This window comes from Panthera onca, chromosome D2 (genome assembly GCF_046562875.1).
Source record: "Panthera onca isolate mPanOnc1 chromosome D2, mPanOnc1 haplotype 2, whole genome shotgun sequence".
NCBI classification, from domain to species: domain Eukaryota; kingdom Metazoa; phylum Chordata; class Mammalia; order Carnivora; family Felidae; genus Panthera; species Panthera onca.
Window position 1 is genome coordinate 24684369 of NC_138349.1, and position 22932 is coordinate 24707300.

General features: G+C 41.0%; 1 protein-coding gene across 2 annotated transcripts in view; it reads right to left on the bottom strand.

Moving 5' to 3' along the window:
* The window catches only part of SORCS3 (sortilin related VPS10 domain containing receptor 3), a 592738-nt gene that overhangs the window by 193160 nt on the left and 376646 nt on the right, over positions 1 to 22932 (bottom strand). For both annotated transcript variants that reach the window (XM_078434806.2, XM_078434805.2), the window contains exon 5: positions 19029 to 19102. In XM_078434806.2, the coding sequence (XP_078290932.2) occupies positions 19029 to 19102 (74 nt within the window). The remainder of the gene's footprint in view (positions 1 to 19028; positions 19103 to 22932) is intronic.

Sequence of the window (22932 nt, forward strand, 5' to 3'; positions counted from 1 at the left end):
AAATCATCTGGAGTCCATAGGATGTTTAATATGGAATCACTTAATTTAACAGTCATTTTGACATAAGGAATTGTTTTCTTAAAGCTAGAACTGGCTGTAAAATCTCAAGTGATATTTTATGGCTGCCATATAATAAAATCATTCAGCAATTAGTGATTAATGACATAAAACAGTAAGTTTCTCTGTGGTCACCTCCCCCACTGCTGTTTCTCTCTGGTCTTACCCATTTCGCAGAGCGGCGATCGTACCTGGAGCAGCGAGCGTCTTTTTATAATCAGGGTAGATTTCTGAGCCTAGAAGACCATCATCACCCTCAGAAAGTGTCCAACAGAGCCTGACATTGTGATGGGGTGGAATGGAACCACCTATATAGACATAGTCCATGGCATGGAGGAAAGTCAAAAAGCACAAGGGCTTCCCTGCACAAACCACCAAGGGTGGTGTTCAGTAGCAGGTGTTGACTCCTTAGGTTCTGTTGTTTTGATGACAGGGTTACCCTTGCCAGGGAAAGGCATGCCGACACTATGAGCCTTTTTTTTAATGTTTATTTATTTTTGAGAGAGAGAGAGGGAGAGAAAGAGTGTGTGTGTGTGAGTGGCAAAGGGGCAGAGAGGGAGACACAAAATCTGATGCAGGCTGCAGGCTCTGAGCTGCCAGCACAGAGCCCGACACAGGACTCAAACTCACAAACTTTGAGATCTTGACATGAGTTGAAGTTGGATGCTTAACTGACTGAGCCACCCAGGTGCCCCCATCACTGTGAGCTTAATAGTCTTCTGTACCCTCTTGCCTATCACACTTCTGCCTTTACTGCACTTTTAGCCCTGACTCTCCCCAACCCCAAAGTACCCATCGCTAAGCAGGACCCCGTTACAGCATGCTTCTCTGGCCTAGCCTCCTGCAAACACCCAAAACCAAACTTGACGGTATCAGCTCCAAACTAGGAAAGACCAGCCCCACTATGCTCTGGTCCACATTAACACACAATCCCATGGAGCAGACTATTGGTGTTAATCCCATTTTATGAACAAAGAAACTGAGGCCCTGGGCCCAAGATCACACAGCTAATAAGGAGTACAGCTCTGATTCACACCTAAGCAGTCCGTGGCCAGCCCAACACACTCGGCCACCACGACGTTCTGCCCGTGTGCTTGTTAAAAAGAGTTGCAATAACGGGCGCCATGAACTTACCACATTGTTAAATGGTAACTAGTTATGGGCTATGGCCACATAAATATTTATTAACATTTTACATGGCTTTTTATTATTGCACTGTTATTTATTACTATTATTATCAAAGCTCATTTGCGTCTTAGAAACAAGAAGGATGAACAGTATACCTCCCTCTCCCTGCTGCAGTGGACACGGTAGCATGTGGTCTGCACCCTGCTCTGCCCCAGACATTCCTTCCCCGGTGCTGGAAATCTATGTGTGCCTGATAACTCCCAGCTGAGCTGCTCATTGGGAATTTGCTACAGCTGATGACAGCCACCTCACCAAGGTCACCCTCTTTGGGTGTGGAGGGTCACTGTGGAGGTATGAAAGTCCAATCCTTTGGCTCGAGACTGGATGTGTGGAAGGGCCATCCCAGCTACATGGCCCCCTGGAATCAGCTACTGCAAATACATGGCAGGCCCACCTCATCCTGCCTGCCATGTTCCCTCACCCCTCAAAGGGTAAGTCTGAGCTCCCAACAAACCTCCTATACATAAAATACTTCTGTTTTAAAGTATACTTGCCAAGGGGCGCCTGGGTGGCTCAGTCGGTTAAGCGGCCAACTTCGGCTCAGGTCATGATCTTGCGGTCCGTGAGTTCGAGCCCCGCGTCGGGCTCTGTGCTGACAGCTCAGAACCTGGAGCCTGTTTCAGATTCTGTGTCTCCCTCTCTCTGACCCTCCCCTGTTTATGCTCTGTCTCTCCCTGTCTCAAAAATAAATAAAACGTTAAAAAAAATTTAAAAAGTATACTTGCCAAGGAAACACCACCTACAACATCCATGCACCCCACAAAAAACAAACAACAAACACAGAAACAAACAAAAGCATTCAGAGAACAGTTTTAGTGCCCTTTTAATTTTTAAGTTTCTTTACTTTGAGTTAGAGAGAGAGAGAGCAGGGGAGGGGCAGAGAGAGAGAAAGAGAGAGAATCCCAAGTAGACTCCGCACTGCCACGGCAGAGCCAGGTGCGGGGCTCACACTCACAAACAGCAAGATCATGACCTGAGCTGAAATCTAGAATCTGATGCTTAACGCACTGAGCCACCCAGCGCCTCTGCCCCACCACCATTGGTGCTCTTTTATTTATTTTATTTTATTTTATTTTATTTTATTTTATTTTATTTTATTTTATTATTTATTTATTTTAGAGAGAGGAACATGATGAGTGGGTAAGAGGGGTGGAGGGAGAAAGAGAGAGAATTTTAAGCAGGCTCCAAGCTTAGAACAGAGCCCGACATGGGGCTTGATCCCACCACCCTAGGATCATGACCTGAGCTGAAATCAAGAGTTGGACACAACCGACTGAGCCCCCCCAGGCATCCCTGGGTGCCCTTTTACACTAGGAAAAATGACACCTAAGTCCAGAGTGTGGCTTTCCACAAAGTGTGTAAATATCATGCTGAATTTGAACATGTATTAAAAGGTTAATTTGTACCTCTATAAATCTGTGGTCATTATACTTTGTTCATTTATTTCGAAGTACAGTTTGAGTTTTTAGATATTAATGAAAACATAAAACAATATTCTAGGACCAAAGAAGGATGTGGATTTATTTTCTACTCTTCAGGAGTCTTTCTCTTCTGTTTATTTTTTCCTTTCTTTCCCTTTCGTTTCCTCTTTTCATGGCAAAGCGCATTTTCTGGAATTCCCTAGAGTTCTGTCTCTTTCCAGTTCTCACTGCCCCTAGTAATAGCCTTTTAACAGGCCACTTGCTCTCCAGCTCTTCCTTCTATGATTTGCCCTTAATTCCTCTGCAAGAACGACCTTCCTAAGGGCCAGTCCTGAGCGCGTCCTGGCTCTGAGCAGAAGCCCACAATGTGCATGGCATTAACTGCAAAATCTTCAACCTGGCCTTTAGGACCGCTCAGAAATCACTTTAATCCTCTTTCCAGCCTTATCAGCATCTCTTCTCCCATAAGAACAGAACCTGAACTTCCGGGAAGCCTGAACCATTCACAATTTTCTAAACACACCCCATGCTCCCCCACTTTTAAAGCTCTCCCCCTGCTTCTTCCTCTGCCTAGAATTTCTGCCATTACATATCACCAGAAGGCACGGGAATACACACATATGCTCAGCCCCATGTAAATGAACCCATCTTTCCAGATTCTATCCAAACGCCACCTCCTCCATGAAGACGTGACTGATGCCACCTCCCAGATCCCTCTGTCACAGGCTGCACCTCCCTCACTCAGCCACTTCACCATGGTCCTTCGTATCAGATATGTGTCCATTCGTCTCAGCCTTCCTTCGCCTTACTGTATCAGCTAGCTTTCGCTGCATAATAACGCATCCCCAAATTCAGTGGCTCGCAACAGCAATTATATATTTTGCTTATACATCTAGGGGCCCGGTGAGGATCGGTTTATCTGGGATGGGTTCCATGGGAGGCTTTGTTCCATGATAGGAATACAGCAGAACTTGGTTCCTCTCAGAGATGTGTGCTTATGCATGCACCAGGTGTTCGCTGTGGAGCCTGGGGGCGGGGAGGGGGGGTGTGGTGGGGGAAGCCACAGCTACTATGCCATGGCCCAGGTAAAAGAGACACACTCAACTTGGCAGGTACTTTAAAAGACTCTGCTTGTGTCACATCTGCTAAACTTGGAGAAAGTAAGTCATATGGATGAACCCACAGTCAAGGGGGTGAGGAAGTACCTGCAATGGATAGTCAAAAGGCCCCACAAATTTACATGGCGACAGGTTTGGATGTGCAATTCTATCGCTTAAGAGAGCTCAGGATTGGAACAACCCACATCTACTGTCCTTTATATCCCTTTATAAGGATACACAGTTCACAGAGTGGGCACTCAAAACCATCTCTTGGATGGAATTGCTCAGTAAGTACATCTAAATGGACATAAAGAAAAAATCAATAACTTCATTCATGCCATAGTGTTCATAAAAACTACAGGTGTTATTTTTATAATGACTAACATCTAGACAGCAATTTGCAGCTACAAAGCATTTTAATGATGTCTTATGCTTTCAAAGCACACTTAAATATATTATCTCATTTAGCATGGAGTGCGTACATTTCAAAAGATGCCTGGAGGTGGTCATGTCTTTGCTGGTTAACTACTCTCTAACTATGGATGTCAAGTGCTGCAGAGAAAAGGGAAGGTTTTGGTAAGAGGGCCCAGTCTGTATGACTCAAAGCACAAAACCTGATAGTTCGCTAACATGCCTCCCTGGTTTTAAAAACCACTTCCTAACCACCTCCTCTGGTTTCCAAAACCTAAGGTGCAAAGGAGTTGCCAGGAGACAGTGCTAATGCTGAGGCCTAGATCTAGAGATTCCGATCGAGAGTTTTGAGGTGAGACCCAAGAATCTGCATCTTTAACAAGCATCTCAAGTCAATCCACTGCAGGTTCTCCCTTGACCGTCAACCAAGAAACAAAATCCTCCCTGACCGTCAGAGAAGTACACAGAATTTCCTCTTATGCCATCACATAATGCTGGAAACCAACACCTAGGCCGTAAGAGGATTATGGACACCTGGGAGGAAAGCACTGGGCCTCCAAGACTGAGCCTTCAAAACCTTCTGGCCATCCCTTTGTGCCGAAGACACAGAGAGCCAGAAATTTCTGAGTGCCCCAAGGCCTGGTGCCATTCCAGTGGCAGAAGCAGAATCTATACCCAGAAGGCCTGATCCTACTCAAACTCTCCTCCTGCTTATATCACAGGTCACAGATTTTTCTCTACCCAATTTACTGAGTTTCCCTGAGCTATGGAAAAATCCTAACAAATCTCACATTAGGGAAGGAATAAGGGAAGAAGGAAGGAAAGAAGAAAGGGAGGAAGAAGGGGAGGAAGGCAGAGAGGAAGAAAGGGAGGGAGGAAAGAAGGTAGGGAGGGAGGGAGGGAGGAAAGCACGGCTCCCCCAATTATGTAATCCATGTTCCAAATCTCCTCTTGCGCAGAGAAAATAGTCATAAAACTTAACTCCATTTGTTCTATTTCACTGTTGCTTCTTTTAATGAGACTTGTTAAACAGGGGGCAATAATGCTGAAAAATGTATGTAGCAGGATTTTGGACCTCTCCTTCCCAGAGTCACATGGACAAGTGTATGGCCACCCCATTTTAAACCACCCCTCCGCAGCCCCGGGCTTTTGGCCTGCTCCTTGGCAACTATTGCATACTTTGGCACCTTTTATAGATCAGCCTGGTTCCAGGGTCTGACCTTTTCAATACTTCAGTCTCCTTACATCCATCCAAAACGCTGAGTGGGCAGAGCAGGGATTCCCTCAGGGGCACTCTCTCTGCCTCCAATGTGCACAGTTCTGCCCAAATTACTTGACAGCTTCTCTTCAACACCGCTAGAGGAAAAGGTTGGAGAATGTCTCAATAGGACACCACTCGCCAGTGGGGAGATGAGAAGGGGCGGGGCATGCCCCTAATCCATCATCCAGGCTGTCTTCCCAAAGAGCAAACGTGAGTGAGATGCCTAAAGCAGGATAATGTATCTTGACAGAGGGGCAGGAGCGGGGGGATTGAAAGAGAAACAACATAGATTCTTGAACCCTGATGTAAGAAAAAGGGATCAAGGTGGTAGAATATCCCAGTTGCTAGATTCACAAACCATGTACACAGGCAGAAAACTGCCCTCTTTGAAAGGCAATATGCTGACAATTGAAAAAAGTCTAATCACCTAAAGGAATTCCCTGTTTCAGGCATCCCTTTGAGAACAAAACAAATTAGGGAGTGACTGAATGAATGATCCTCGGTGGCATTTGCCACCAAGTAAATGAAGGGGTCCATTTCTTCCAATCCAGTCACCACAGCTTTCCATCCTATGCTGCCACACCTATCACTCTGAATTAGCACTTCACTTGCCAAAACCACGTTTAGGTGAGTGTGGACAACTGTCTTCTCACCAAACATGGCGAGCCTATTGACAGAGAAGAGAGTCCACTTCTCACTTCTCAATGTCCTCACTTAACACAATGGCTTATATAGTTTGGCAACCATTTAAACAGGGTCTACGCTATGAAGTTGTACATTTCGGGGTATTGTAATACCAGTATGTATTACAATATGTAATACCAGTATGCAGCCTGTGTAAAATGAAAAGACCAGTTTAAATCAATGATTTGTAAACATTTTTGTTTAATAAATGGGGTTCTATCTTCAAAAGAAATTGTAGGCAGAAGCCTAATATATACAACTAATTAAGAAGCTGAGTAGTTCTGGCTGAGGCAAAAATGAGAGGGCCAAGGACCTGATCACTAGGCACCTCACAGGCTTTTCTGTGAACCATGTAGTCCTTGGGGCAAATTAGCTGAACCCCTGTAGAGCTTTCGAGGGCGCTGTCAGAGAAATCATCAGACCAGGTAACATGACAGAGCCCTTTCCACTCTAACGTTTCCATTATTGTTTAGTCTAAATGAGAATGTATCAATTTAGTGGAATATTCTGCCACCATCAAAATGATCTTTATGAAATTATGTACATGTACAGAAAACTTTTCAGGTTAGGTGTAAGTAAAAATGTTTAAAAAGATCTAAAATGAGCAAATATAATTCTACGAGAAACGGCTTTCATGTGTCCAAAAATTGTTACAAGACTAAAGTTATGTTAAAATGATTAAATCCTTAGTTTAATAAGAAAATTTTAATGCCATTGTATCAATTAAAATGCACATAAGAATGTGTCGCTTTAAAAAATCATATACTAGATATGTACTTTTTAAAATTTTTTAATGTTTTATTTCTTTTTAAGAGAGAGAGAGAGACAGAGTATGATCGGGAGAGGGGCAGAGACAGAGTGAGGCACAGAATCCGAAGCAGGCTCCAAGTTCACAGCTGTCAGTACAAGAGCCTAACACGGGGCTTGAACTCACAAAGGGTGACATCATGGCCTGAGCCAAAGTTGGACGTTTAACCAACTGAGCCACCCAGGCGCCCTGATATATACTTTTTAAAAGTCTACAATTCCATAATTTGTCATTGCAGAATGGAACTTAGGATCAGGATACTGGAGAAGATTTGCATCTGTCCTCAGGAAAACCAATAGCTTATCTACTGACAGTGAGTTGCACAGAAATGCACTTACACATCTCACAAAAAAGTTCCATATGTTAATAAATCTTCATAAAACATGTATATCATGTCATTCACCTACACAAAAGATGAATGCCCTCCATTAGCCAGAGTGACAAATCTAAATCACTTTGCCGGCATGTGAGGCCCTACACAATCTGAGTGAAGTCTACTTCTATTCTATTCCTCACTGCCCTTCAACGCAAATCCGATTGTTCTGGCACAGTAGTTCTCTTCAGTGGCAGGGGCCAGCCAGGGAAGACTATTTTGCTTCTCAGAGAACATTTGGCAATTTGGGAATAGCTGGAGACATTTCTGGGTGTCACAAGTTGGGGAGGGGTGCTGTGGCTATTTATGGAGTGGGAAGCAGGGATCGAGGTAAACCTCTTGCAGAGCACAGGAGACTCATCCAGACCAAAATATCAAAAATGGCGAGGTTGAGAAATCCTCTTCCAGCATATCCTCCAATGTCTCTCCAAACGTATCATGACCTTAGTTTCATTCTGATTATTCTCCCTTCCCAGGAAAACCGGTCTCTCCCTTCCTTCCTCACCAATTCAACCCACTCTTCAAGATTCTTCAATCCCAACTCCTCCAAGAAGCCTCTGCTGAGCAGTGATAACACTTCCTCCAATACTCTTTCAGTGTTTCCTCCTTCTGGCCATGGACCCTCAGCAATCCACATGGACTTATCTCAACATCTACATCAAATCTGTTAAAGCACTTACGATCCGATACAGAACAATCTTTAATTGATGGTCTTGTAAATTTTATTGAATTTTTTTAACATTATGCCAGAAATAATTTTCTCTAAAAATAGTTTTAACAAGTATAATAACAGACATATGCTGAGAGCCGGAAAAACAGATCAGAAATGCAAACACCGACCATTAGGCAATGGGATTTGGATGGGGGGAAGAAAGATTCAGACACACCCAACCTTGTTTGGTTTCAAAGAAGATGCTAAGTGCTATTTTGCCACCTAATTAATGAGAACAGTCATTTATTTCAATTGTCTGCTTATCTTATAAGTCATTATATTATTAATTTTATAGCTAGTATTTATGAAGTACTTATTACTGACACTTCAGTGTCAGGCTGAGAAGACTGGCATTCAGCCAGGAGGCAGCGGTAGTGAGTACTAGCTGGTGTCCTTTCTGACTCAAGGGGCTTTGGTCAGAGATCTAGTACAAACGTCACATGGTTGTTAAGGGCAGAGCTCTCCTCCTATTTAGATCCCCAATCCCCCTGCCACAAGAATAAATCCCTAGTCACATCCCACTCTCCCAATCACTTAAAATTTAAGAGATATTTTCATTGTAGTGCGAAGAATCTAATGACACCAACTCTACCTGCATGCAGGCACATTACAGACACACATCATGTTTACCCAGCTCAATCATGCCAATCTGAAGAGAGATGCTGTGTGAAAAACAGCTTTACTTAGTACCAGAAGTGAAAATTCCTAGAAAAAACATTACCTAGAAATGTGTAGGACCCACATGAAGGAAACTGTACAATTCTACGGAAGAACGCCCAGAAATGGAATAGAAGAAGAGAAACCATGTGGTCCAAAATGAAAACCAGATTATTGAAAAAGAATGAGTTCCCTCCAGATGAACTCAGAGCTTTGTTGCAACTCTAATCAACAGTCTACTTAGTTGCTTCAGTGGGGGGGGGGGGGGGGAGTGGGAGATTTTGGAACATAACAAAGTGATTCCAAATTCATTTGGATGGATAAATGAGGAACACAAGCCAAGAATATTTTGAAAAAGAAGTAGGGGTTCTATTTTTGTTTTATTTTCTTACGTAGCACAGGAGAGAAGACTAGGCATGATCATGTATTATCAACAGTAGTTAAACACAGTAAGATCTAGCTCAGGAAACAGAGGACCAACCAATCCAGTAGAATAAAAGCTGACTGATGCCACCAACATCAAGGGTACCTAACATGACCAGAGCTTCCTTTGTAGGAGATCATCAGATGAGACAGTCCATAGGAACAGAATAAGTGGGAACACACTCATTAGATTCTGTTTTACTTAAAAAAATAGAAATCCTATACGTTCTAAAAATATCCATCAGTATGAATAAAATTATTACTTTATTAAACTGATTATAATATGGTCAAAGGATGATATGGACAACTATTAATATGAGATTTTTGAAGCACAGTGTCAGAGAATGCTCAGTATTTTTCTGCCATATTTTACCTAATTTATGCATAGTATATACTATATTCAATATACATCTAATATATAAAAATATATTATGTATTTATATGTACTTATAAAGCTGCATTACAAATCAGAAAACTTCATATAATATTTACATGATCATACATTGAGGGCACTATCTGAACATGAAGTAATAAAAGACACTACAATGGGAAAAAGAAAGAGATCTGTACAAATTTTTTTAACTAAAAAGTATGTTAAAAATCATAAGGCAATTAAAACCCAAAGAACAAACTGGGTACAATATTGAAACAAAATGAGAGACCATATAAAGAACTCATAATAAAGAAAAAGAAAAAACAGATGGCCACATAAAAGAAACATAATGGCTAATAAATATATGAAAACATGTCTAAACTCACCGGTCTGATAAGAAATGCAAATGAAGACAAGAAAAATTCATTTTTGCCTACTGAATTAGATTACTTTTTTAAATTAAATTTTTATGAGGTGTAGTGAAGTGGTATTTTACTAGTTGGAGTGGAAACTGGCATAAACTTTCTGGAGAACAATTTGGCATGACGATATTATATATATATACATATATATATATATATATATATATATATACATATATATATGTATATGCATATATATATATACACATATACATATATATATATGTGTGTGTATATATATATATATGTGTATATATATATATATATATATATTGTTTTGGTACTCTATCCTTAAAAATTATAATAATCAGACTTAGGACAAATAATACTTAAAGGTTTTCAAAACAACATTCCAATGCCTTTTTTAATAATAAAAGTTTAGAAGCAAGAATCAATGTTAAATGATGAATGATTAAGTTATATATCCACCAATCAGAATAAAATGCAAATGATATAAGTTCTAAATTATGTTTGGAAAGTGTATAGGATGATACAGGAAAATGTTAAAGTATGTTTTTTATTTATTTTTTTTTATTTGAAAAAAATTTTTTAACGTTTATTTTTGAGACAGAGAGAGACAGAGCATGAGCAGGGGAGGGGCAGAGAGAGAGGGAGACACAGAATCTGAAACAGGTTCCAGGCTCTGAGCTGTCAGCACAGAGCCCGACGCGGGGCTCAAACTCACGAACTGCGAGATCGTGACCTGAGCCGAAGTCGGACGCTTAACCGACCAAGCCACCGAGCCGCCCCATAAAGTACGTTTTTTAAAAGAGACCACATTTTATACACAACATGATCCCAATTATGATGAAACTGAAATATTCATGTTAAAAATTATACTAGGGAAAAATTTATGAAGTACTTGATTTTTTTAAGTGATGTTCTCTGGGCAGTGAAATTATAGGTAATTATTTCTTTTTCTTTTTCTGCTTTTCCTTAAATATCTACAACAGACTTCCATTGTGTCTAAAATCAGGAAAAAAAGTAAAATGTGTTTGTTTCTTTTTAAAATTACTTTTTGTAGTTTTGGCATTACCTCTCCCCCTTTCCCCACATGCCTGGCCATTTCTGTTCCAGAACTCTTGTTGGTAAGAGGTTCTCTAGAAAGTCTGCATTCCTTTCCAAGTTCTTCCCTGCTTTATATCCCGCCATGTACTGATTCCTATCTCCTCTCGTTGCCCAAATTCACATGTTGAAGCTGTAACCCCTAAGTGTCCTTATAAGAAGAGACCAGAGCTTGCTCCCGCCTCCACCATGTGAGGACATGGCAAGAAGGTGACCATCTACAAGCCAGGAAGGGAGCTCTCACCAGAAACCAAGCATATTGGCACCCCGATCTCAGACGTCCAGCCTCCAGAAACATGAGAAAATAAATTTCTGTTGTTTTTACTGCCCAGTCTATGGTTTCTCATTATGGCAACCCCAGCAGACTAATACATGCCCTTGGCCTCGGCTGTAACAGAACATTCTTACATGTTGCTCAATGAGAAAAAGGGTGACTCCTTTCACAATCCTGCATCCAACCTGCATTTTAAACAGCCTCCATGTGTTCAATGTGGTGTTTTCTCCTTGGGTTCCTCTGTTCAACATTCTATTCTTTTTTCTCTCCCTAGTCCTCTTCCTGACCCACCAAATTCTCATACTTCCTACTCATGAGGGTGCAGAACAATTTATTACTAACCCCATTTCTTCATGTAAGGAGCAAGCCCTCCATGAACAATCTGGCCTTCAAGAAGAGGGCAGCAGTCAAAATGTTCTATTCTACCGGGGGGGGGGTCTCCCGACCCAGCCCTCATAGGACTCTAACCAACTCAAATCTCTCCCACTGTAAGGACAGTCAAACTTGCTCTCCTCTGAAAGTTTATTTATCAGTGAGATTCCACTGTCTCTAAGCTGAAAGAATGTTCTCATGTCTTCCTCATAATCATCTGTGTGGTATACGCATTTGGAAGTCATGTGTCTCTAATTCCAGAGACACTAGCAGCCAAGGCTAGATAGAGAAAGAAGGAGGAATGGTATTTCCATTTGTGTCCTGGAATTTGCCTTACATTGGATTAGGTGAGTATTGTGACTATCTGTGAATTCTACGTTGAACATACACAAGTATTTTCAGATATCCCGAGGCCTTGTCAAAGCATTGTGTCTTCCTCAGTGCTGACTACCATGTATGGCTTTTGAGCACTGCGTTTGCTCTTAGCATTAACATAGCTCTTCCAAGGCCAAGATGTAACCAGACAGACAGCATGGGCAGCCCCCACCAGCAAAGTAGAAACTGATTTCTGCTTGCATGCTGAATTTTCACATCTCCCCTCATGACCTTGCATGTATTATTTTGAATGTAATGCATTTTTAAATTGCCATACCATTTTAAAAATGTAAGGGAGAGCTGAATTAAATATTATTTGTGGCATACCCTGGTTTGCAAAGGGCCTCTAAATCTGATCTCTTAGATCGGGTCGATGCCTAAATCCCATTACTTGAGATTGCAAATGACTGTGTTTGCAAAATTGTAGATGCACATTTAGAGGCAGCTTCAAAAATTCAACCCATAATGTTCACTTTGTTTGAAAAGACCTTGATTTTCCAGGAAGCAATCTCAAGCCATTCAGCCCGTTCCTTAACTCTGTCTCTGTCGTGGCTAATGTATTAATAGCCTAAATGACTTGCCATGTAGTTCTTCAGGAATCATAGTTTAGGGTCTGAATGAGTTCCTGGATGAAGAGGAGCCCATATTGGAAGCAAAACATAGCATACATAGCAAAACATAGCATACAAAACATAGCATACAAGATCTACAGAGTTTAAATGGAGGTAAAGGTACAAGAGGGTTCATGCCAACCACATTATCTCAAGGTAATTATTCCCCATTTTTACCTCCTGCTTCTCTGCCCAATGTCTTCTATACCCATAGCTGCTAGTATGCTGAGAGGGGTAGGTCTAGGATTCAAAAACATGAGATTTTTTTTTTTGTCTGAAGTGAAATTAACACTTCTCTGAAACGACAGGTGCGCACTTGCTGTGTGACAGATTACCATAAAACTTAGCAGCTAAAAACAGCAAATGTTTATTATCTTACTATTCCTATGGGTCAGGAATGAAGACATGACTCAAATGGGTGTCTCTGCCTCAAGGTCTCTGACAAGGCAAACAACCAATGTGTCGGCTGGGGCTGCAATCTCAGCTAAAGGATGAGCAGAGAAGAAGCTGCTTCCAAGCACACCCATGTGACTGTTGGCAGGGGTTCAGTTGTTCCTTGTTGGAACTGAGTTGTTGGACTGAGGCTCTAAGTTCCTCACTGAATACTGGCTGGAGACCTCCCTCAGTTCCTTGCCACATAGGTCTATTCACAGTGTAGTTCCCAACATGGCAGCTTGCTTTGACCAAGCAAGCAAGAGCGTACCTAAGATGAAAACCACTATCTTTTTGAATCCAGGTGTCTCAAATGACATTCTCATTACCTCTGCCACATTCTATTCACTAGCAACAAGTCACTACATTCAGCCCAAACTCAAAAGGAGGGGACTACACAATGGAAGGGTCCCCAGAAGACAGACACCACTGGAAGCCATTTTGGAGGCTGCCTGCCACAAGGAGGAAGTAAATATTATGTCTACAAATAGACTTATATTTGCCTATGTTGTAGGCAGGAATATACATTAGCACACAACTTTGATAATATTTTCAATGACAGGTATTAAAGACATTCAAAACGTATGTATTTGGATGTAACGACTCCCCGTCTGGTGGTGATCCAACCAAAAATATTAAGCCCTAAAAATTACCAACTCCCCCTCCTCCATGTTCTAAGAGATGTGCACCTAACAAGTATTACATTGATTTGCTGGAGGCATGGGGTGTGAACAATAGACGGAGAAGTAAAGGACAGAGGGTAGGTCACCACATGTAAGAAAAGCCTGTGATACCCGGGGAGGAAGGTGTAAGTGTAGCAGGGCTCTTAAAGGAGACTTCTGGGACAATAAGCCTCTGTGACTGGGAGCCCACAGAAAGAGAAGGAAAAGATAAAGTAACTACCATTATGATCAGGACTTCTAGAGACAAACAGGGGCAAAGGAGTTTTAAAAAGACTTACTGTGTGCTGTGTGATAAAATGCTTCTTTGCAACCCATTTAAGAAAATGTTCAGTAAAAATTGGCATTGCTCTGAAATGCTTTCAATATGGAAATCGGGTCATAATCACTGAAATGTGACACTCTGCTGAGACTGGGAAAAACACAGTCAAAGTTTTTGCTTGGGATACCTAGACACTGGTCCTAGAAAACAATCCCAGATATTGAAGACATATGCATAAAACATTAATGAAACGGTTATTTATGGTAATGAAAGATGTAGAAATTTCCAATATCCAATAAACATAAAACACAGTAATAAAGTATGTATCTTTATATAATGAAGTGTTGCATAGACAATTAAAAATGATGGTTATAAAGGTCTTATAATAACATAAAAATTGTTATCATAGAACATTAAGAGGAGAAAAATCAGACTGCAGAAACTCACATTTAATGTGTATAGGTTAGGTATAAATGAGCATATGCAGACAAGAAGAGACTAGGGAAAAAAAGAACAATAAAAGCTTGGAAAGGCAAGATTGCAATGAGAAGACTTTTAGTCTGTTGTTTGTTTTCCATTCCATCCCTTTCTCTTTTAAAAGACATTTTCCTAGGACCTACTATCTACACACACCTGGAGGGACAGCTCTGCTTTTCCATTTTTCTTACTCTCCCTTATGGTCTTTCTGAAAAAGCAAAAGAAAAGATGCTGGCACAACCATCATCATGAACCTACGGTGATTACACTGATCTTAATCAATGTACAATAGAGACGTGGAGCCCATCCTGACTGTCCCTACACAGCAGCCACTGGTCCGCCAGCAACTAGGCATCATAACAGCTCAAAAGAACAGTCCTTAAGGAACCATCTTCCTGGACCCTCTAAAGTGGGTTGATCTAAAACCAGTACTACATCTATTGACTTCCTGTGGGCTTTCTTACTCTCAACAGCAGTCCACACTGCAATCCAAATAGCCCAGAAAAGAAGTAAGAGTTTAAAGTCTGGGATACCTTAGGGTGTATACTTTATTAGAACACCCTCCTGCAGTGATGGCAAGAAATAGGAACAAAAGGACTATGATCTTTCAGGAGACACAATAATTAAGGGAAGTTAATAAGGAAGAGATATTGGAGATATTCTTTCTCTCTTTCACAACACTATATAAGCAAATGCCATCAGAGACCAGAGGCACTTAGAGGCCAGCCCAGGTACACCAGAAGAAGGTAAACACCTAGGGAGGGTGAGGGGCCACAAAGGCAAAGATGGGACCCACAACAAGCATTCACACTGCATGTGCAAAGAAAACAATCTTCTCAGTGCAGAATGTGCCTGCCTGTTAAATATCTCCCAACGGAAGAGTGGAAATACTATTCATTTGCAGCTCAGTAGGATATTAAAACAAAAACAAAAACAAAACAAACAAAAAAAAAAACCAAAAGAAATACATACTTTTCCCCCATGATAGCTCTGCTCAAGCAGACTAGAAAGGGATTGTGTTAAGACACATACTCCACTTTTGTGCTCTGCTTGCAAATTATAATTGCTGAAGCAATTGGAGTGATAAATGGGAACACAAGACAGGCCTGTTGATCTTCCTGTTAACGAGGTATCAAAGGAGTGAAAGGGTCACATACAAAGAAGGAGTTTTCAAGTCAGTCGGTCCTATTCTTTACGCATGTATCGGATAGCTGAATCAATCCATAACGTAAGATTCCTAGGTGACCTCTCTTGATGGGGTGACAAATCTGGAATTCACAGAGAAAATTTTACCTCCAGATGAAGCTTTTCTTATTACTGCTAACCAATATTGTGCCCCATTCCTGGCCTAACTCAAAGGCACTGTGGGGCACTAAGGAGGAAATGGATAATAATGGCAGCCCCTTACTACACCTAACTCATCCATTTCACAGCCATTACAGCAACGATGAGGTATGTGTGTGGTCGGTTCTTCCTCCAGGAGCCTTGGCAAAAATCACCCTGGATCACAGTGTTCTTCCCAAGAATCCTCTCCAGGGGGATTCCATCTCTCCATCAACTGAAGGTGGCATGGGGGAAGAAATCTTATGAAGGATCTTTCTCTAGACAATTGCAAATCTCCAAATTATAGATAACAATATTTGGGCAATATTATCCATGAACTGCACACTCACTCTATTTGTCTACATGCAAGATAAAAGTATTAGCATCATCCTTCATCTCAGTATCTTGTTTTAAGCATGACTGCACTCCCTTCAATGTGTCCCCACTGTCCCCAGTACCACTTCACTCTGTACCATCCCTCCCAGAGAAGTAGTTTTAGGGATTTTTGTTGTTGATTTGTTTTTGTTTTACCATTTCATAAGAATTATGAAGAGTATTATAAAGAACAGAGAGCAGTGGAAGTTAGGCTGAGAAGTGAATCTGTGATCGTAAATCAGATCCAACAATTGTTATCAGATGACCATAGGTATACAAACTTATCGCGCGTGGGATACAAATTTGTGTCCCAGAAAAATAGCAAAGCACTTAGGTGTCATGGTCTTTGGAAGTGCTAATAAGCATAATTCTCAATGACTTATAATGTACAAATTATAAATCTGATATGAAATTGAAGACGTGAAATTGCCAAATGTCCAATTGATCATATCTGTTCCTGTCAATAACCTTACAGAATTGACAAGAATATTGTTCCCATTACAGAGATGAGGGAACCAGAGCTCGAAGAGTCCCTGTGTCAGCCAAAGCAGAGCTCCACGACACACTTTTGTCTTTTCTCAAGGAGGTGCCTAGTGAATGTTTCTATTCCTAACCCACACAGGCCGTGTCTCTACAACATAAATGGATTAGAGCTTGAGAAAGACATGGATTCTGTCACTGGGGGGGGAAAAAGGTCTGTGTAACGTGAGCACTTCCACTGCAACTTCTGTGACGCCTAGAAGAATAATCATGGCAATTATACATCAGAAATGAAGAAGTGATAATTACAAAGATGGAATTTCCAGCTACCACTTGGCTAGCCAGCACGGGCACTAACTTTTATATTTCCCCATGGGGGCATATATGAAAGAATCTCAGAGTGCAGGAGAGATGAAACACAATTATCAGGACCTGGGGATTTATTCTTTCTGCTACACAAAGGAAGGGGGAGGGCAGACCACAGCTGGAACCTTCTCTTCTTGCTCTTTGCAAAACATAGGAAAATGCTGCCCCTCATCCACTTAATTTAATTTCCTTCAGCAATGATGACAAGGCTTATCCAGTCTATTGTACTTTCCTTTTCCATCAACTTGACTTCCTAGTCAGCCAACAGCCTCACCGTCTCAAGAGTTTGTTCCAGAAATAGCAGAGGATTTTTTTTTCTTTCTGATGGACCTCTGCATGATGGTACAGAGAAACAGGTCCTTCTGAGATGAGCAAAAGGCTGTAGTCACATGGCTGGAATATCAGAGAAACAAATACTTCCTTTTGTGTTTAGTCTATTAAAAAATCTTAGTAGTCATAAATACAGATCAAATATTAAGTGTAATAATAGTACAGACCAAATAATAGTCAGTCTGAAAAGGCCAAATTAACTTGGGATAGTCCAGCTGTTGAGCCAAGAGCCCTTCCCGGTCCTCACTGCTTTCTCCCAATTATCTTCACTGTGTACAATCAATACACAGTACACAGTGTGTTTTCACAACATGCTTCTACAATTATCCTTTTTAATTCTGGTCATAGTTTTGTGGGTTCAGAGGGAAATGTATGGAGCCACTGCTTTCAAAGATGTTGGTGTGAATATATATATGTACAAAGTACTCATCACCATCCCCCACTACATACACATGCATGTGCGCACACACACACACACACACCACCCCCACCTTGTATAAGACATAAATGGACATTTAATTATTATTTTTTTAATTTTAGAGGTTGGTGGAGAGGAGCAGAGTGAGAGAGAGAGAGAGAGAATCTTAATCTGACGCGGGGCTCGATGCCATGACCCCTGGGATCATGACCTGAGCCGAAATCAAAAGTCAGATGCTCAGCTGACTGAGCCACCCAAGCATCCCCCATTTCATGATTTTTTAAGGGCATTGAACTAAGGTAGTTAGAAAGAAATATAGAATATAGACTACTTTCAAAGATTAACTTTGCTTTTGTTTTAATTAAGCACAGAATTACACATATTAACCACTTTGATGCATGCTTCCTATTCTCTATTCCTTTGGCCACACCTCTGCTGAAATGAAAGTGAGATACAAATAAGAAGCATTTTCATATTGCAGCAGGGAAAAAGAAAATATAGAATTATACCAAACCACGTTTTCTTTGCTACAACCAAGGTAAAAATAGTATGCACATATAAAGGAACACCAATTAAAAAAAACACTTTCTGATGAGGGGGAGCTAATTTTCCATTTGGAACACACATGTACTCTTTAAAAAGGCTTCTCAAAATGTGCTCCACAGAAGTTCTTCTGAAGGAGTTATCATTTGTGACACGAGAAAACGATTCTGTAGTGAAATAAGTTTGGAAATCAGTGACTGAATGCTTGGTAGACTTCTTCAGTCAGGGCTTCCCCAGAGTCTTAAATATCCTAACACGGACCCTGCATCTTCAGTAAGGCAGACTTAAATAATTATTATTTAAAATCATTTGACCATAGAAATGCTTATCAAATTCTGTGGAACTAGTGTTCTTCAGAGTACATTTTAGGAAATACCACTTTTAGAATGGGTACATAAAATAGATACTCCCCCCCCCCCCACAAAAAAGGGGGGTAAGTATATAGCTAAGAGCACCTGGTCATGACCTTCTCATGGAACACCCTAGCCCAGTGCTTCTCAACCTCTAATGTACACACTAAATCACTAGGGACCATGTTACATGCAGATTGTTGCCCAGGAAGTCTTGCCTGAGGTTCTGCATTTCTAACAAGTTCCCAGGTGATACTGATGCTGCTGGTCAGTGAACCACACCGAATAGCCAAGGGCTAGAACAATCTGTCTTCAAGTGCTGAAGGTGGCCAGGATTGTCCAGAGAGCTAGGCTGTCTGACGGTTCTTTATCCAAGAGGGCAGTGAGTGTGCCGATGGGGCTTACCAGTAAAACCTGTTGGGTGTGATGCGTTCATGCACGAGTTGCCACCGTCTTCCAAAGTCCATGGAGCTGTACAGCTGCAAAACAATGACGTGAGGAAAGCATAAGCATCGAGGGAACCGTTCAACATAAATACATGTGGTATGCCCCTGGATAAGGACCTTCCAACACACCCAAGTAGATACCCATTTTATCGAGATGAAAATATGAATATGATGCGCTGGGCTTATCATGGTGCCTTCCAGCACCAGGTAGGTGCTCCACATATATCCGATCGGCTGGTGTTTTTGAGCTGAGTTGACGTCATCTATCATTCTCTCCTTCAGGGACAAAATCTTTTGTAAAATCCTATCTTATTTTTCTTCAAATTCCCTGAAGTCTTTTTTAAAGAATTTTTTAAGATTATGTATTTATCTTTAAGAGATTGAGAGAGAGAGAGAGAGAGAACGAGAGAGAGAGAGAGTGAGGATCCCAAGTAGGCTCTGCACCATCAGAGCAGAGCCCTGACACGGGGCTCAAACTCACAAACCGCAGGATCATGACCTGAGCAGAAATCAAGCATCAGAGGCTTAACTGAGCCACCCAGGCACACCCGTAAATTCCTTGAGGTCTTTAGCTACATTTAAAAAAATTCAGCAAAATTCACTAAGAATTTACTTATTGGATATCTCCTATGCATCAGGCACTCTGGTGGATGTGAAGATAAAGAAGAGGTAGATTCTGTGCTCTCAGGGAAATGAAACACACGTAAAAATACTCATCAGCTGGTATCTGAGCCAATATTATATGCAAAATATTGTGCTAGTGAAGTTTTATCTCCTACTGCTCCAATATATAATCCAAAGAAATTGACTCTTCAGTGTCAATCAAGATACCACCCTTATTTATACTCCCATGTCTTCACAGAGATAAGGCCACGCTTATGCCTAAGTAAACATTACTCAGCCATGTACCCACAAATGTGGCTTCCTCCCCGGATCCTTTTCTGCCCACTTCAACCCACTCCTCTTTCTTGCTTCTCAACTCACTGCACCCAACTTTGGTTTCCTCTGAGCACTTGCCATAAGGTAATATGTGGTTATGTCTTTCAGATTTGTCTGTATTATTTAGTTGCATTTATACTCCTTAAATACATAGGAGGTGTTCACTAAATAAATATCTGTTGCATAAATCAGTAATTAAACAGACAAGTCAGTATAGATAGTAACATAGAGAGATGAAAGGAGAAAAAATTCTGGAGGAGGCTCAAGACTTTGGAAAAATGAAGAACTCTCAGTATAGCTAATGAAGTCAGATTCCACATTCACTTACTTTATGGATGTAGAGTGTGACCCTTTTTGAACACATAAAGGAAAGGCCAACATTCCTATAAGAGACTAGCCAAGAGTATGGGGTTTATTTTTAAGTATACGTCTGGAAGTACAATATCTGTATCTAATTGATAACGGTGATGATGATGATGATAATAATAATAATAATAATAATAGATGGACCACATTGCACTTTCACATACTTTTGAGACTTACAAGGACAATGACAGTAAGGCAAGGCAGTTATAACTCACTTGAATCTTTGCTCTCAAATATTTTCTTTTTTTTTAAGTTTGTTTATTCATTTACCTATTTATTTACTTACTTATTTTGAGTGAGAGAGAGAGAATCCCAAGCAGGCTCCATACCATCAGTGCAGAGCCCAATGCAGGACTCGATCTCACAACTTTGAGATCATGATCTGAGCTGATGTCAAAAGTCAGATGCTTAACCTACTGAACCACCCAGGTGCCCCAAGCATTTTCTAATCTATAAGCAGAGTCAACCACTCCCGGCCGGTACCATCACCATTTTTACTGTCTGCCTCTAAGAAGCAGTTCACACCAAGCCAATAATGGTTGGCATGTCCCTCCCTCCATCAGAGTATGAGTCATAAGAGGAGCATAGATCATGCCCAATTAACCCTTATGTATCAGCAGTTATACAATGCCTGACACATAACAGGTGAGCACACAAACCTATTTCGAAGTTAATGAAACTTGGTCTTGGAGAAGTTAAGTTTTGGTCAACGTAACTAGGATTTAAGTTTTTTGATGCCTAGCTCACATCTCCTTCCATGGAATCATGGTACCTAGTTTATAATGAGAATTCTATTATGTTTACGTTCTCCACACTTTTACAGGTGGGGAAACTAAGAAAGGCAGAAGCAGATGGGCCTCAAGTTTATAGAAATGGGGTCAGGTGAAGTATCTCCCCATTATCACATCCCCGGTAGTGCTCACCTATAGGAATGTGCTGCCTGGCACGCCACACCCAGGTAACGCTGCCATCTATAAAGTTCTGAGTCTGCAGTCATGCAACTCAAACAGAAATAATTTTGTGTATGAACATCTGGTAATCTCAAATAAGCTTTGTGGGGCTTGAGGAAGTTTTAGACCATTTCAATTTAATTCCAATATTTATTGGACATTGGCACCATAAACTACATAACAATGTTTCTTTTTGTCCAGTAAATAACATAGATGTGTGCATGTGTGTGTTGGGATATAACATATGCATACATACATATATACACGTAAATACGTATCTGTATACTCAAAATATCCTATATGGTAGTTAAGGAGATATATTAGCATTCCCATTTTATAGATGAAGATACTGATGCTTGATTCTTTGAAGTGGCTATAACAACTATATGAAAACCAGGATGCCAATACTGATTTAGCTGATCACAGTTTATACTATACTTCACCCACTCTACCAACTCTCACAGTATTTACCCAAACCGGATTCTCATTCCATCGGTAAGTACTAACTACTGTGTGTATTCAACTCTGCATATGGGAAAATCAGGCAAAATTATTCCCCATCACCCTTTGTCCTTTCTCTATTCACGAGCCTAGTGAAGACAGCAACTAATTGTAGACCATTATACTGTAGAACACACAGAGCCACATCCAATTCTTCAGAAACCAAAATGACAACCCCTTCCTGAACCTCGAATACACATAAAAAATCTCTATCTGCCTCCCATTCCATCCACACCACCTATCTCTATTTCTCCAGGAAGCCTCACTCTTCCATTTCCACCCATGTTAATCTTGCCCATCTCTCAATTTATACATAGATGACTCCCAAATACACATACACGACACCAAAGGCTAAAGCTCTAGAAGTTGAGAAATGGGCAAGAAATGGAACAATTAGCCTTCCTGGAGCTACACAGCTTGACCTAGGCCTCTGGAGATGAGTGGTATGGACAGGACAAAAGATGGATACAGATTTTACTGGGTGGAGGAAACAATAAGAACAAAGTGTCAATATGGCCAAGGTCTTGAGCCTGGCTTATGGGGAAGCTTTTTTTTTTTTTTTTTTTAATTATTTATTTATTTATTTTGAGAGAGAGAGAGAACTGGGGAGAGACAGAGAGAGAGGGAAAGAAAGAATCCAAAGCAGCCTCCATGCTGTCAGCACAGAGTCTGAAGTGGGGCTTGAACTCATGAACTGTGAGATCATGACCTGAGCCAAAGTTGGACACTTAACCTACTGAGCCACTCAGGCATCCCATGGAGAAGCTTTTAAGAGGAAGGAGAAATGTGACACCTGTCATTGGCTAAAAGGAGGTGGAGGTTGTCTGTCCATTTTTCTGTCTCTCTTCCTATCCATCCAACTATTTGTGGCTAATCTTATATTTATCTGTATGTATATTTCTATTGAGGAGGGGATTGGGAGGAGGGAGAGAGTTGGTGAGGACCAGACCATTGCATTGGAAAGGATATATTCTTGTATTTTATTTCAAGGACTGAGATTTCCTGCAGAGTGTTAAGAAATGGATCACTCTCCTTCCCATGGCAGGTGTCTGAGGGACAGATGCTCAGACTTAAGACACATGTTTCCTAATTAAATATAGAAGAGAC